Source organism: Nestor notabilis, unplaced genomic scaffold, assembly GCF_000696875.1.
Source record: "Nestor notabilis isolate BGI_N333 unplaced genomic scaffold, ASM69687v1 scaffold10459, whole genome shotgun sequence".
NCBI classification, from domain to species: Eukaryota; Metazoa; Chordata; class Aves; order Psittaciformes; family Psittacidae; genus Nestor; species Nestor notabilis.
In genome coordinates, this window is record NW_009944104.1 from 52,014 (window position 1) to 69,152 (window position 17,139).

At 44.1% G+C, this 17,139-nt stretch overlaps 1 protein-coding gene across 1 annotated transcript; it reads right to left on the bottom strand.

Moving 5' to 3' along the window:
* Window positions 1–768: 768 nt before the first annotated feature.
* LOC104411768 (sodium/potassium/calcium exchanger 1) lies at window positions 769–14,416 on the bottom strand. Its single transcript, XM_010022268.1, has 9 exons — window positions 13,430–14,416; window positions 12,420–12,482; window positions 11,030–11,138; window positions 5,785–5,859; window positions 4,150–4,253; window positions 3,306–3,494; window positions 2,865–2,954; window positions 1,837–2,003; window positions 769–1,206 (listed from the first exon to the last, which is right to left on the bottom strand). The coding sequence occupies exons 1-9, from the start codon at window positions 14,351–14,353 to the stop codon at window positions 957–959; spliced, it is 1,971 nt and encodes a 656-aa protein (XP_010020570.1). The 5' UTR covers window positions 14,354–14,416; the 3' UTR covers window positions 769–956.
* Between the last annotated feature and the right edge of the window lie 2,723 nt (window positions 14,417–17,139).

Sequence of the window (17,139 nt, forward strand, 5' to 3'; positions counted from 1 at the left end):
TGTTACAGGAAGATGTAAATCCCGATGACATCACACCTCTACTGGTGGCACTTAGAGTGAGTTTTAGGGATTGCATTGCAAGATCAGGTACAGATTTCACAGGAGCCATGTGGACAGCTTTCAGGATTGCTTTGCAGCTCTCATCCCATGTTGTTCTGCTTGCAGAAATAACTCTTACTGCTTTGCTTTCTCCTTGAAAACCTACATATTGCATTTCCTACAGTCTGAAGAGGGCCAGGAAAAAGCATTTCCTCTGAAGGACATCATGTTCTTCCTATTTCCCTCCTGGAGGTATGTGTAGAGTACCAGCTGTAGATGCTTTATAGTGGCATTCACTGAAAGGATGAAAACTACCTCTGAGTAGGGCAATCATAGCAAACTAGTTGCAGCGCAGACCTTGGGGACAGCTGTACTCATTGCTCACGTGTGATTTGAGGGAGTTGCTTCTGAGATGCAGAATATGTGGCCACACGATGATTTTAAGCAGAGTAGTTCTGTAAAGGCAAGCTATAGAGGTCTGATTCTGTTCCTGCAGAAGTAAAGCTCATTGATTTCAGAGAGTTTGAGCAGTTTGTGGAGTAATTGAGAGTGTGTTCCTGGGAATACTTCTGTAATGAGTAAATATTCTGTGCTGAAAATTGGCTCCATTAACTTGAGGGGATTGCCTGTACTGAAAACTTCATGCATCTATCGATGCCAGCCTTTCCATGACTGCCTAAACTTGTATGTTGTTTGATAATGGTCATTCCATTATCTGACCTTTTCCGATCCTAAGGAAAAATAGTAGAGGCTGATATATCACTTGAGGGTTTTGGGACTTTTTTATTATATTAAAGATACTTTATTTTCAGTAAGTTTGTTATAATTCTTGTTGCTTTTTTTCAGTAGAACAGTTGCTACCTTAAACCCCTTCTGATTTTGAGGTGTGCTTACAGACATTCTGCAGCATCCAAATGTCACACAGATACTGGGCAGGATATTATCTTGTCTTCTAACATCACACTGATGATCAAAAACACAAAGTAAAGAGCAAACATGGTGAGCCCCAGCAGTTTGTTCATTTTCCATTTACATGCAGCGATTGAGATGATCACAAAGAGGAGCATGAGAAAAAGGAGAACAATTGCACAAAACAAACCATTGCTACTGACTGCAACTGGATTGAGTCCATTGAAGATAGAGTAAAGGAACCAAGGAACTGGCAAACTGCAAGTAAAGGAAAAGTAATTGAAATAAATGCTTTAAGGCAGTTCATTTTCTGCACCATAACAAAGCAATTTTCCCAAACTGTTAGAGGAAAAAAATGCATGATTGCATTCAGTGGAACTCAGCATAAATCTAAAACTGATGTTGTTCATGTCAAGAACTGCATTTGGATAATACTTGAGCTATCATAATGCAATCCAGCAATGGAAAAGGGTTTTTAAAATAACACCTATGAATTGAGTGTCTCAGCACGCCATAGTAAGGATGTCCTGATGCTTTATTGATGAAATATACAGGCGCAGGTACTGAGCCTTGATTGCACAGGATCTCTGAGTGACTAGGTAAGTATCCTGTCTGTAAATCTTTGACGTTAGCCAAAGACTTGTTGTCTTTCCAAGACAAAAATACAATCATTTTCCGTAGATTCAGAATTAGGAGAAGATGATGGACTAAGTTATAAAAATCTCTTTCCTGGCTGGGTTAGGCTTAAAAACCCCTGTAACTTGTTGCCCAGCTGCCCTTCATTTAATTACAGCTAACATGAAAGTTATTAAGAGCATATTTGGACTAAAAGCAGCTAGTTCTCTATTTCAGAAGAAATGTATCTTTCAACACTGAATTAATACTCACCCAACAGTGATATCAAAGATATTGCTGCCTACAGAACTGGAGACAGCCATGTCACCTAAACCTTTCCGAGCAACGATGACACTGGTGATAAGGTCGGGGATGGATGTTCCTGCTGCCAGTATGGTTAACCCCATAATTTCCTCTGATATCCCAATTGTTTCTCCAACCTAATAAACACAGAGTTAGGTAAGGCTGTTAGTTTTGGAACATAGAATTTAATTGCTCTGTCTGTTCTTTTGAGGCTTTATGCTGTATTTGAGCTAAAATATTCTGAATCCCCTTAAACATGGTCATGTTTTTCTGCTTTGTTGGATAAAAAGTTAAATTTCACAGTGTATGGTGATCTTGAGTTTGCTCTGGAGCACTGGGCATGGGATCAGTGTTGCCAAGACTAAGAAAGGTCAAGTCAGCTACAGCACAACTCTTCTGTCCAAAGTTCACCTCTTTGGATGTCTTTCACCTTTCCCTCTCCAAATTTAACATCAGCTCTGTATGATCCAATAGCTTTGGGAAATGTCAGTCTTTGGATTTATGGCATGGTCAACTGTGCTGTGAATGTGCAATATATCACTAAGTACAAATGGTGGGTCTGATTCTACAAGATGCAAGTCTTATTTCCCAGAATACCAGGTGAATGTTAAGGCACTGGGAGTTGAGAACATTTAGCAGCTTCCAGAATCATAACCTCTCTCTTCCTAGAATTTTAATTAGGTGAGGGGTAATTATGTTCAGCACAGGAGCATTCATCAATGAAAAGGCAGTATTAAGATAAATCTTGATGGCACTTTTCCTTTCACTGATGCACAAATTCCCTTGGAAGCTCTTGAAAAAGAAAACTCCTTGTCAAAGCGAAAAGAATGAAATTGAAAATTCCCTTTTGGGTTCTTAAAAAACCAAAGTTTCTAGTGTGGTGATGGATGACTGCAGCTGTAATTCATCAGATAAAATGCCACAGTGATACTGTTCCTTCTCCCTCCGTCTACTTGCTCTGAAATAGTCTTGTTCACAGAGAGAAAATAAACCCTCACCTGGTGAGCCCACCACACCATGAGGTAAGAGAATACAGCAATCCAGAGGATGGATCCAAAAAACGTGATGACAAAGAATTTTTTGGAGTCCTGTTAAAATCAAGTTTGAAAAGAAGAACATGGAAAAGTTTCAGGAAAATTTCACAACCCCCAGTGAAAATATTCACCTGAAGCCCTTCACTGCAGTCAATTGCTTTAAGGTGCACCCTGGTCTCTCTAATTGTATTTGGATTTGTCAGCTTGATTAGCTGACCAGTAGTCGCTGGTCTTGTGGTTGTGCTGTGCTGCAGCCAGGGCTTCTGTTCCACTCCCTGCAGCATTAACAGCACTTCAAGTATGCAAGGACTCTAGACATGGAAAATTAGAACTGGGGACTCTTCCCAAGAGGAAATCTATAGCTCAGTTAATGAATCCAGTAGCAGAAGGAAGATAGATGCTTACTGGGTTTCTAACGTCGGGCAGAGTGCTCCAGAGAGGAAAGACAATGGGAAAGAGGAAAAGGTAAATGGCTTGTTTTTTCCTAGTTTCTGGCCATTCCAGAGATAATGGCTCCTCGTTTTCATCATCATCTGAGCTGTCTTCATCGCTGTCAGAGCTGCTTTCTTCTGAGGTGTCGCTTTCTGAGGAGGGCTGTAGATCATGGGGGGAAGAAAGAGCCAGCATGTTTTCACACACACAAGGAGCTGCACAGCATTTATTCACAATGGCCTTGCTTTGGTAAAGGTCATGTCTGTACCATGGCTGAGGGTGAACAAAATCCAGGCATAGCCCATCTCAGTGCCTGTGTACTATGTTAACCAGCTTGTATCTGTTAACTAGTACCAGCTTTTAGATGGGGTTTTGATTCAAATGAAGCATGGACTGTCTGTCCTTGAGAAGCCTTTCCTCATCAGAACAGGTGAATTACATCAATTGAAAGGAGGGATTTGGGAAATAAAACAGAAATGTGTACTGGTGAACACAGGATAGGCAGCTACTAGTATCTTCCCCTATGCTGGAGTACCCTTGTGACCTCAGAAGAGTCATTTGAGGAGATGATACTCAACGGTTTCAGTCAGTGTCATGTTTGGGATCTGATTTGTGTCTGGAAGATGAAATGTTTCAGCTAGCACGTTAATATATCTCATTGCTACATACAGTCTATTTTTAGTTGTCAGTTATGGGAAATGGGTTGGGTCCTATCCCAAAGCCCTAGAGAGGGAAGAAGGAAGAGGGACATGTGACATTTGGTCTATGATTCTATGATTCTATGACTGAGCTCTTACTGCCTGTAATATTTCAATACCTGGGCATCTTGCGGTGCATCTGCTTTCTGTTTCTCTTTGCCGGCTTCAGAGTCACTGGCGGGAGTTACCTGAACATTGCTTGGTGCTGCCTTTTCCTCTTCTGCTAAGAGTGATAAGAAGGAATACTGGTTTCAGTCACCTTAGTGTCCAGTGGTCATTGTGCCATTTCATGTTAAACCCAGTGTGATTGTTCAGGTTTGCTGTTTGTCCCCTCTGTCTACTGTGGACTGTGATTAGTAAAAGCTGGGCAGAATCTGGCCCACCTGTTGTAGAATGATACCTTGATGCTTCTATGACTTATCTGAACCTGCTGTAAGAGGCACATTCATAACACCAGGGAAATGCTAATTATCTGATCTACAACTGGTGTTTCTTGTTTCCTTCTGGATCCTGAAGATCTTATTAAAGCCACCCTTAAAAGCCAGAGAGCATATAAAGCTTTGCTTCCCCTTTATTTTCTAGTAAAGCATCGTGTTCTCCAGGGAACTGATACTCTTCAAGGCTTCTGAGAAATGACTCTTATGTGCTGCCAGACTTTAATCCCTAATCATTTGGTAGGTATTCAAACGCAAATAGAAAAGTGCTGACACATACAAGGAAATAACTGCAATGTCCTCCGCACTGTTCCTGTGTAACCTATGTAGCCAAGAGGAATATAGAAATAAGTAAGTAAATAGCTTCTTTCCAAATTGGTGACCTTTCTCAAGTAGGGTCCCTCAGGGATTCATATTGGGCCCAAAGTTGCTCAATGTCTTCTTAAGCGATCTGGATGATGGGATCAAGTGTACCCTGATGAAGTTTGCTGATGACACCAAGTGGACGCTTGGGGAGAGTCACCCTGCAGGATGATCTGGACAAGCTGAAAAAGTGGGCTAACAAGAACCTTATGAACTTCAACAAGAACAAGTGTAAGGTTTTGCACCTGGGAAAACACAATCCAGGAGTGCAGCCCAGGCTGGGATCAACCTGGGTGGGGAGAAGCTCTCTGGAAAGGGACCTGGGGGTCCTGGTGGCACAAGCTTGATAGGAGTCAACAGGATGGTGGGGAACATCAACAAGGGCATCACCAGCAGAGATAAAGATGTCATTGTCCCACTCTACTTTGTGCTTGTCAGGCCACACCTGGAATTCTGGGTTCAGTTTTGGTGCCTGCTATACAAAAAAGATGTGGACAGGCTGGAGAGTGAGCCTGGCTTTTCTCCTTGGAGCACTCTTCCATGCTCTTCTGCAAGTGTGCCAAACTTCCAAGGTAAAATGAAGGTACTTTGTTTAACAAAAACCTCATTTGCAGGGTCTACCAAAGATCAGCAGCACCCAACTGCTATCTGTAATGGCCTGGTTTCCCCTCTTCCATCCTTCTGGTGGCACTTTACATTATATCCTTGTAGCACTATGTGTTTAGATGCTGCCTCACCACTCCTAGACTCCCATGGGGATGGCTTTTATTGCCCACTGTTAGCGCACATCGATTGATTTCTGCTGCATTATTATAGCAGCCATCTGTGACCAGTAATAACAGAAGATTTGTGTTAGGCCATTGTGTTTCTTTGCCAGCCCTTGGGTGCCAAGTGCTGGGAAGGTGGGGGATTGCAGCAGAAAACAGAGCAAACAGCACTAACTCTTCTGGCACTCACCTTCTGGTTTTGATCCTTCTCCTACTTTGGCCTTGGCTATATTGCTCAGGATGTCAACCCTGTCTTTAAATTTTGCTGTGGATGAGAAAGATGCATTCATCAGCAGCTGCCAGCTATGCAAAGCCCCCTTTACCTGTCTCCCCCAACACACACACACACACACACACACACACACACACACACTCTCTCTCTCTCTCCCCTTTCCTCTTGCATGGATTGCAGTCAGCACTGACTTGTGAGTTGTTCTGGCTGTGGCCCTAGTTTGGCTGCTGCTAGTTGATGATAGCTGTTATATTTAAATGCTTAGTACTATGGCAATTATGTCAGCAATTTGACGTGTAACTAATACTTTCTAATTTAAAAGATAATCTAGAGGGAAGAGAAATCCTTTCCAGGGGATATCTCTACTTCGTAAGAAGCAAATGTAGGAAGAACAGAGGAGGAGTTTCAGTGCAGTATCTTTTTGTTCCCAAAAGACTGTTGTTTTTTTTTTTCAGGGTAGATTATATACAAGCTGAAGATGACACCTTCCTTCTGTCATATGGCTGCTGAAGAGGCTTTACTAGGCTCTTGCAGCCTGGTGACCTGATGGTAAGGAAAGATAAAAACCTTTTATGTTCCAATTATGTGGAAAATGATTGATTTCTCTAAGGAAACATGAATGTCTCCTCTGCTGGAGTTGATCTAAATTCCTGGTGTCCAGGTTCAACATGGCCCAGACTACCCAAGAGATGATCTTCACCAGTGCAGTGTCTAGTACTGTATTTTTGGGACTACTAAGGACTTGTCCCACTGTAAACCATGCTCTGCTCAGCTGAGCTGCTTTATTATTGTGTGTTTCCATAGCTAGGTATTGTGCTCAAATATCGTAACTCCTACTGCTATTGAACATGAGCAAGTTGTTGGCTCAAGGAAAAGCTTCATTTTGCTCTCATCTGTATCCTCTGAGCTGCCCTACCCAATGACTAAGCAGAGGGTCACAGGTTTTGCACAGACAGTAGCCACAAGAAATAGGCTGTGCCATGCTTGTCTTGGGCTGTAAATGCTTGGGCTGTAAATTAACTTCCACACTGGTTTAATCTACTGTACTGCTGACCATGCTCTGGATTCTCCAGCACTGGATGCTTCTAAGATTCAGCTGGACAGAGTGCTGGGACATCTAGTCTAGGTCATGCTTTGCCTAGAAAGGTTGGAACAGATGATCCTTGACGTCCCTTCCAAACTGAGATTCTATGATTCTATGAGCTCTTCTTTGAAAGGCTGGTTGTGACTAAAAAGCCTAGATTCTTCCAAACTCCTTGCCAATACTGAAGCCTACCAGAGGGGATGTAAAGCACTTTGCTTTGTTTCCCCTCTACTGATGCTAAGCACAAGCATATCCATCGGTGCAGGGCAATGAAGAGGTGACCTTTTGCTCCCAGTCTCCTCTAACCACTGGGCAATGCATCTTTCAGTTCAGCTTTTCCCAGAAGCTGTTACAAAAGCTTCCGTCAGCAGGGTCAGGGCGGTCAGGCTCAGGCTGAAAGAGCTTAAATAGATTCCAGCTCCTGGCTTGCTGCCCTCACCTAGGCTGCAGGCTGTGAGCACCGACCCGAGCAGAGCCTTTGAGCATCTCTGTCAGGATAAACAGATTAGGTCCAGGCCACTATCCAGTTCTCATGAGATCAGCCTGACTTAAAAAGGTGTCAATTCCTCTGACACACAACTTATGCAGGATGGGCTGAGACTGGAGGAATTGCTGGCTATAAACTGGCCAGATCTGCAGGTCAGCACTGGGAGGAAGGAGATCTGTCAACTCAGTCCTTGCTAGTGCTGGGGATTAGCTGAGCAGGGCAGCTGGGGCTCTGCTGTTCCATGGGCTCAGTCCTCACCCAGGGGTGCAGTCCCCAGGGCAGTCACTGCTGGTGAGCCCATTAGACTGGAGGTGTCTGTGTCCAGGGCCTTGAAATGCTCTTCAGGAAGATTCCTGTCCTATGGATTGATAGCATCCAGGCTGGTCTGAAGGTGGCAGCTGAGCCATACCTTGAGTATGGCTCTTATGTTTGTTTTATTCTTTAGCTCTACTATTGAATCTTACAGCACTAACTTACAACATGAACAGCAGGAACCTTTAAAATTTGACATGAATCTGGGGGATTTGGAGATTCTGCTGTTTAAAAGTGGAAGTATAAAAAAATATGTCATGATTCCTTTTGCCCATTTATATCATGAGTCTCTTAAAACAAGAGATTGAATGCTAATGAAGCAAGGAGAAACTGTAGCTGCCCTCAGTTCCCTAGCTCCATGCTAGCCTGCACCACTGCCTGCTGCTCTCTTCTGGTCTGATTTCCAGAACAGCTTGTGAACTGGGGTATGCTGAGAGTGGACAGCTCTGAATTCCTGATGCTGGAGCCACCTTCTTCATTCAGAAGTAAAATTAGGCTTCCGTCTTTTCCCTGTATGACTAGAGTTTAAAGAACAACTCAAGAGTAAGACTGGAGCTTCAGAAATGAGAGGGCTCCTCAGTCTTTCAAAAATCCTTCCTCCCTTTAGTTGCCCAGCAGTTCCCTCTGGTGTCTAACTGGAAGATCTTGAGAAGATCTCATGCTCTGCCTCTACACTCTTCCAGAGAGAGTGCAGAAAACCCCAAAGTTACCAGAAATTTCTCATTTAAAAAATTAAAAAAGGCACTTTGAAAATAAAAGCTTCTCAAAAATTATAATTCAGGGTGCAACGTAAATGTTAGAACTGCTAAAGTAAAGCCCCTCGTCCCCTGTAGACAGAGGCTGAAATCATGATCCCTTCCTCATAGAAAAAAATCAAACACTCTGATCTTAATCCACTCTTCAAACAAGAACATTTTTCTCCACACAAGGACTGTTGCATTAGGGACAGTGAAATGAACTTTGTAGTCAGACTTTGGTGTTTCTAAACCCCTGCCTCTGGAAGCTGGTTGTGCAGGCTCAGTGCTGGTTGGTTTTCCACATTTTGCACCTTTGCTGCCTTGAAATGGTTTCTCTGCTGCCCAAATAAAATACAACTGCAGCAGAGAGAAGGAAACCCTACAAAGAACCTAATTTCAGTAGGATAAGTCAGGAACTGCTGAGCAATAATTGGCAACCTTTTCCTTTTGTAGAGCGTTCTTTGCCACAGCCTCTAAGTGCTGATGCTATGGGTACTGCCAAGAAGGAACAAGGACCCTTGGGGAAAGATCACTTGATTTGGGATCATCTTTTGTGTTGCAACCTAATTACAGAAATGTGTCAGCATTTCTGACAGTGCTGCACATGCTGCAAAGAGAAGGACTTTGTTGGTGCTCAGTGCTTTTGACACAAAGGCTGAGCTTGCAGCCCTCATATGCCTTGGTGGGTTCACATCCCTTTCAGAGTCATCCTGGGCAAGTCGCATCATTTTTTTTGGCCAAGATCCTCAAAGCATTTTGTTTTCTCGGTCTATTCATAACTGATTCCTTTTCTACAGACTCCCTTTTCTTTAGGTATGAATTTATCAGGATAAGGTAAGATCTTCTACAAGATACACAGGACTCTGGTTCCTTGATTTTGAGTGCTGTGCTGTTGTAGTATCAGGAGCTCTCTCTGTTCTAGCAGTGTTGAGTGGAACAGGCATGTACCTGGGGCAGAGGTTTTGCCCTTAACTCAATGTTGTTATTATAGTAATGGGTGTAAAAGAATAACATGTTTTGGAGAGACTGTAGCCCATCTTTGCATCACGTTGTATTAGACTTGCTTAAGTGCATATGGTCACACTCCCATCTAGTGGCTGCCGCATAGAGACTAACTCAAAGTTTGCCTGGCTGATCCAAACTGCCCCTCCAGCCCCGTTTATCCATTATGCAAAAGTCGTGGTATTAACAGCCCCTTTAGCAAGGCTTGAAACCCCCAGCAGAGGCAAGGGCAGTAGAGCAAACCCTGATGATTCTGGTCTTGTTAGGCTGTTAGTAACGTGAAGGATGCCTTCACTAAAATCTGTCAAAGCAGACACTTATCTGTCTCTCTGTCCTTATCAAGCCTCCTTTGTTCTTCCATCAGTTTGTGCAGCTGGGATTTTGATCTGAAGAGTCCTTTTTGTAACCTCTGTGATAGACATGAGAGGTGTTGATCTGCTTAGCTTCAATCTCTCTTTGAATGGACAAGGGGTAATCTCTTTAGAACAAGTAGGGCAGTGAAGGGGCAGGGCATGTGCTGAGCTAGGGAAGAAAAATCTAAAAACCAAGCTTTTTTTTTAACATGATTCACCATTTTGTGGGAAATGAACCTCCCCAATGAGTTTGGATTAAGGGTGATACAACGCAGCACGTTAAAAGTTTGCATACAAAGACCCTGGGTCTGTCTGGAGATGTGGCTTCTCTGCACCCTGGCCAGTTTATAAGATTTCTTAGTCCTGAGCTGATCAGCCCTTGGCCCATTGCCTGCAAAGTGCTGGGGGTACAGTTTACCGTGGTAGTGATGATACCACAGTGTTGCAGGTGAGCTTTTAGAGGTGTTCAGTGCTGGTCTAAATCATATATGGACTGGCTTAACCATCATAATTGGAGCTCATTGTGTGTTTTAGATCTCAGCTGGGATTTTAACTGATGTCAATATGATGATTTGAGGCTTTTAACTTCTATTTCCTCTTGTGCAGGTTTATGCCTTGTGAGGGGCTGTGTGCACAGCAGGGGAGGTGTGTAGGAAATGAGCTCTCCCTGTGTTCATTTTCCCACTGTAGATGAGACTGATACAGGTTGAGCAGCTCTTTCTCACAAATGCAGTCAGCACTGAATGCTGCTCTTTCAAGGCTGGGGTGAGGGCTGAGCTAAGAAGAGGAAGGAAGATGTGACATGCTATGAGATGCAGGAAGCTGTAACTCAAGTTTGCCCCTGCTGTCAGAGAGACAGCAGAAGATGAGGGACTGCAGTGACTGTCACTGCTTGCAGGGACCCCCACAACAGCAACTGCTTCACATGCCCTCATGCCCCTTCAAGCAGCAGCTGCCACCACAGCAATAATCAGTTTGGCACAGGCAAAGTAGGCATGGCAGGGTCAAAATGTGAGCAGTTTGTCCTTGCTAACCATGCAGTCAGAAAGGGTACATCCCACTGTGGCAGAGCTCACCCCCATAACATTATTTGTCATACTCAGAACTGCATTTCAGGATGAGTTGCTGATGCCCAACACCCTGACATATAAAGGCTTCATTCCCAGTTAAACTGCTCTGCACTCAGGGCTGCAAACCTGAGTCCCTTGGATGTGGAGCATTCACTCACCGTCTGTCAGGGGGTCCAGGGTGTGGATCATGAGTTGGAAGATGGTGCTGCGCATTTGAGTGTTGTGCAGGGAGGCTGAGCTGCTGCCTCGCTGTAAGGCTGATCCAGGCTATGGAAAGGGACAATGCAGCAGTCAATAGCAGTTCCTTCCTCAAAACATCTCCATCGTTGGCTTGCTTCTGCCCTGGGGATGCATCTATATGGAGGCTGATCTCCCCAACCCAAGAGGCAACTTCTACATTTAAGTTCACAGGGTGGCTGTCAGTACCAGCCATTCACAGCAAGAGACACGAGAGAGCAGGTCAACCTGTCCTTAGTGAAAGGCTCTGCAGAGGACCCTGACCCTCTCTCAGTCTCTTCTCCCAACTGATAGGACAAGAGGAAATGGCTTCAAGTTGTACCAGGTGAGGTTTAGACTGGATATGAGGAAAAACTTCTTCCTGAAAGGGTTGTCAAGCATTGGCTTCCCTGGCTGCCCAGGGAAGTGGTGGAGTCACCACCACTTTAAAAGGGATTTAAAAAACATGTGGATGTGGCACTGAGGGACATGGTTTAGTGGTGGACTTGATCTTAAAGGTCTTTTCCAAGCTAAACAGTTCTATGATTCTATGAAATGCATTGGGCTCACACAGACTCAATACAATGTTATTATAAATTATAATCAAAGCATGCAGTGCTTTTAGTTATACCTTGTTAATAACTGTAGCCTTATATACTGCTACAAGATAATACTACAGTCATGTCAGGCGTCCTGGAAAGCTCTGGTGCTCTGTTCTTACAGTCAACACCAGAGTCCTAATGAGCTTTTGACTGAACATTGATTAGTACAGGTGTGTTACGTGCATAGAGGAACAAGAAGCATCCATACGAGGAAGCTGTTACGTTACACACATCTGCAGCCACTACATCAGGCCTCTCCATGCAATGGCTGGCCAGCCATGGGGAAGATGAAGGGTCAGCAAGTTAACCAGCAGCAGAGGAATGAGCTCTTCAGGGTTTGCTATGGGGAAGGACAGACCCTATCAACCTCTGCTTTGGGAGCCCAGGAGGAAAACTGGCCATGAAATCAGGTAAGAATTGCTCTGAATTCCTCCATGTTCATTTAAAGCATATAGTGAATAGCACTCATTTGACAATAGCTACTCAAATCCACTTGGAAAGCCTGACTGTCTCTTAATTTTTACGAAAACTCCTTAGAGGATACAACTCATCCAGGTGTCCTTTTAAGTAAGCTGTGGATATTGTGCCAAGCATGGCTGATTCTTTCCACAAAGTAGGCTTTGGTCCAGGTTTCTTGATACAGAATTTGACACCTTTATGCACAACCTAACATGGGGAGGGCTTCAGAATACAATGACTTCAGATCCCTGTAAAGCTGCTTAGAACCTACCTGCAGCCTTCTCCCATCTGCTGGCTTCTCTGCTCCATCATCTGCAACTGCCCCAGTGCTTTTCTGTATGCAAGCAAGAACAAAAGCAATTGAACACCACTACTGCTTCACCTGCTTTTTCAGGACCTAATGACAGCTCTTCAGGCTACTGTCTGGGAGAAAGTGGGACAGCTAATACAAATGGCTTTGCATGGATGCTGCTTTTTAAAGAGCCAAAGCCATGTGTCCTGAAAACCATGTGGCCTCCAAGAGAAAGAGGAGGGAGAAGTGGGCAGGCACACTCAAGAAGACAAAGCCCCAGATATTCTGGAGACCACGTCCTGGCCAGATCTGCTAGTCTGAAAGGGCAATTGGCTCCGGGGATGCTTTCAGGTACTGTGTTTGTATAAAGAGTCAACTCTGCCTTCAAAAGTCAAGGTAGGGCCCCGGTCTCGAATCTGGAGCATGTAGTTACAGCCACAAAACTCCTATGTGAGCACTAGCAGCATAAGGAATCATCTCTGAGCACACGTAGCTGTGTGCTGTGTGCAATACCACCAGCATCCCAGCAACACACTTAGCTTGAGAAAGGGCAAAGAGAATTTCCTCCAACATCTCTTATCTGCAAGAGGCTTGGACAATGCCTCTTACCAGAAGCCTTTTTCCCCTTGTTTTAATACAGAATTATCCAATCTTGTTCCCAGACTGTGTTCCTGGAAGTGGTTTTTTGAAACTCCTTTACAATAACCCAGTAAGCAAAATCTCACACATGCCTTTGACAGGAGATATAGACAACCAATATCTTCAGCAAATGCACGGGTAGAACTCCCTTTCAGTGGTGTTCTCTAATTTCTTAGACTCTCTACTATCTAGATTGCATTTCCCTCATTTTAGAACCATAATTATTGACCAGTACCTGTATTCTGAGGTTTTGTTTGAATATGCACTTTGTGAAGGAGATGCAGTTTCTCTGTGGTTTACGCTAGAACGAATTATTTCCAACTTGCCCTCTGAACAATAAGGACACCAACCTTCCGTATATGCTCTGCTGTTGCTGCCTGCACAGCATTTAGCTTCTTGCTCAGCTCCTGCTTCACCCATTGTTCTAGGTGCACGTTGTATTTCATAGTGAATACATATGTGGCATAGGCAGTCAATAAAAGGAGGCTTTCCCACCAATCAATGACACTGTCTAAGAAAAACAGGATGAGCATCATTAAGTCTACAATGTAGAATGAGATGTCTCTAAATAAGGGCCACCATGTCAGGTGGAGTATCTCCCTTGAGAAGAGGGCACAGGTGCCAATGACAAAGAGGATATTAAACACTGCTGAGCCCACAATGGTACCAATGCCGACATTGCTGTGTGAGATGAAGACACCAATGAGGGAGGTGAAGAGTTCTGGTGCTGATCCACCTGCTGCCATGAAGGTGGCTCCAGCCACATCTTCAGAGATCTGCAACTTCTCTGTGATCACTCCCAAAGCAGGGACAAAATACTCATCACACACTATGGCCAAGGCCACAAATACATACATCATGCCAAAGATGTGAAGTACAACCCACCCTTGTCTGCGTTCTTCCACACTGAACAGGTCCTGGGGATATTCTCCTTTGGACTCGTATGGTGGCTTTTCATCTGGGTAGTTTTCGCTGCCATTGTCTTGCTGTGGTGTTGTACCCACTGATGTAGTGATGGGCACAGTTGGCTCAGAATCCACATATATACAGTGCCTTATTTTGGGTGCTGCTGTGACATTGCCCGTTACGGCAGTCTTATTGCTGGAGATGTCTCTAGAGGTCACTTTGACAGGGTCTGTGGGTTGGGGTGCTAAGTATGGTGCTGGAATAGCAGAGGGGCTGAACTGGAGCTGGTAGAGAGAGAGGACCAACACTATGGCAAGCAAGAAAAAGATTCGGTTCCGTTGTAGCCGCCTCCTCCTTGGTAAATGCATTTCCTAAAGGTTCAAAAATCAGAGCTGTGTCCTGAAGCCACTGTAAGACTTCTATCAATCAGCAGTTTGCACTTCTATCCACCATTGCAGTTTGTAGATGATCTTAAGCATCAGGAGTGAAACTCTGTGACACAAGATGTGGAATCCTGCAAAAGAAAATGTGGTGTAAAAAAGAAAAATTACTGCAACTTCCCCCCATTTGGTAATGTTACTTCACTGACTGCTGTTCTTTTGTCAGTAAAAAGAAATGGACTTACATGAGGCAGATCTAGATTCAGATTTCAGTCTGGTTTTTTATGACTGTAGGCTATGCTGATTTATAATCAAAGGTTTGGCTTAATAGAGAGGAGTTGGTTGAGTCCAGCCCGAGCTGAATTCTGATTTCACTTCAATGCCTACATCCAGGAGCTATTTTGTGGTTTTACTTCACTTGTTATTCTGTAATATTAACAATTGGATCAATGTTCTGCAGGTGGAGAGGCTTCTGTCAAGGAACCTACTTTGAAGTGCTAGTAAAGATGATGCTCTGAAGACAAGATCATGCTGTTAAAACCTCCCACCTAACAGACCAGCTATTCACATAAGTAATCTCAACAGCAGGATGAAAACTGCTTGATATTCCCAGCTATGCTGCTCCGTGGCTCTCCAGATTTGCACTCCCACAGAATACAGCCAACCAGTGGTGAGCTACTTTCTTTTAGTTTGAGAAGAGCATGAGGAAGATTTGGTTCTAGTGAAACTGAGGATGCAGAGCATCCATTTGTTTCTATGACTACATCGTTTCAAGCCTTTCTGTAGAAATCAGAGCTGGCAAAATGAAACTGTAATCATACCTTTTATTAGAGGATAATTAGCATATCTTGCATAATTACTTGAACAGCATTTACAAAGGGAGAGAAATTGTAAATGCCAGAGTGACAGAGCCTGCAGCTGTGACAGTATAAAGACAGTGATCTGGGGCTGGACAGAATTTACCCTTGAATGTTTTACCTTAGAACATCACTCTTTGTGGATTATTTTTTCCCCTGAGTGGGAACATTACATTATTCTCGAGCTGGATGTGAATCAGTCTTGTAAGCCATTCTCAGATAAGCTCTTCATACAAGTTAGCACACACTTACCCTCTTGCATAACACCCAGTGAAGTAATCAGCCTAAATTTCTTGCAAGACAGGCGTTATTATCTTCTTCTATATAGTTGGGAGGATCACTAAGGCAACAGTAATAAAGGGTCATGGGAGTACCTAGATAAATGGATGATATGAACTTTGCTTTTCATATGTAAAAAGAAAGTAAACATGCATATGGCAGAACTGAATAATGTGTCTAGAAATTGCATGTTATTAGGAAGGCTAATTTGCTAACAAAGATTAATATAAAAAGAATGGCACAGAGAACAGAAGACATATGCACAAACTCTTATTTAAACACTGTTTCTACTTCTCTCCAAAATTATCTGCTTAAAAGTCTTTTTGCAAGCAGAATCTTATCCAAAGCTGGGATTGATTGTAAGAGCTCTCCAGCCTTTCACAATTCCTCTAGTCTTGTAAATTTAGCAGTTCTATTACGGGTCAGCTCCTGACCAGCTCCTTACTCACTGGTTGGACTGTCTCAATCACAAGAGATCTGGAATGCACCTCCACAGCTTACCTCCTGAAGATGCTGTCCAAGAGGAAGAGGAGTACCAAAGGTCAAGCGAAGTGCTGGAAGCTTCTTTGACACTTTACAGCCAGGTGGGAGTTGCTGTTGAAGAGAGAGGCAGACGAAAATGATCCCATTTTCACGAAGCCTCTGCTGATGGAGTCCTAACACAAGGGAGGGTCAGGTGTGAAGGACATCTTACTGGAGGAATAGCCAATCCAGTTTAGTACCTGCAGTCCCTAAGAAGATTAAATAGTATTGTATAGATTTGGGTCTATCTCTGAAGCCAGTATCTTTGTCTGCTGCTGCAGGTTATTCTCAGTATGAGGACAAGTGATTACCTCCATTCCAAACCACCAGATGAAAGCACCAACTGAGAGACATGTACCATTCTCATGGCAGCCACGGAAGAGAGCAGCGGGGGTAAATCACTGCATGGCGCAGTGGTCCCTTAAACAAGACAACTTGCACGTAGCTTCATCTTGAGGCATCTCTTACAACTGACAGGCCCAAGAAGCAGCTCTGTTGCCTTTGTCATGAGTCTGCTTTGCAAAGAGGGAGGCTGAAAACTGCTGTCTACTGGGAAAATGCCTCCGCTCCTGCCCCACGGCCATGGAGGCAGAGGCAGAGGCACGCTGCGGGGCCCTGTGCGCAGGCAGCCCTTGCTCCAAGAGCACCCTGAGGAGGGTGCCGGTAGCTCTTTTGTTCTGTGTGGAACTGGTGACGGTGCAGCTCCGCACAGGACACAGGAACAACAGCCCTGGCCAAAGATTTGGTGGCTGTAAAAATCCCATCAGCAGATTTATCACAGGGGGGTTAGAAAATGATGATTTGATAATTTCAAAGCAACTGAATGGGCAGTTTTGCCATGGAGTTTACTGAACCCCGCATCTGTATTCCCACATATTCCCACATGTACAGCACAGGGAGAAGGATGCCCACGAGCCGAGGGGGATGCCTTCATGAACTCTTCTCTATGCACGGCATTCTTTTTTGTCTTGGCGGCGCTTCCCCACCACGCTGGCACCTACTGAGCTGCTTTCTTTAACAGGTGCGTTATTACAGACTTTTCCTGACGAAAACACCGGGTTTTCCCACTCCCCCAACTCCGAGGCTCTGTGCGGAGACGCGGCCATGGCGCGACCC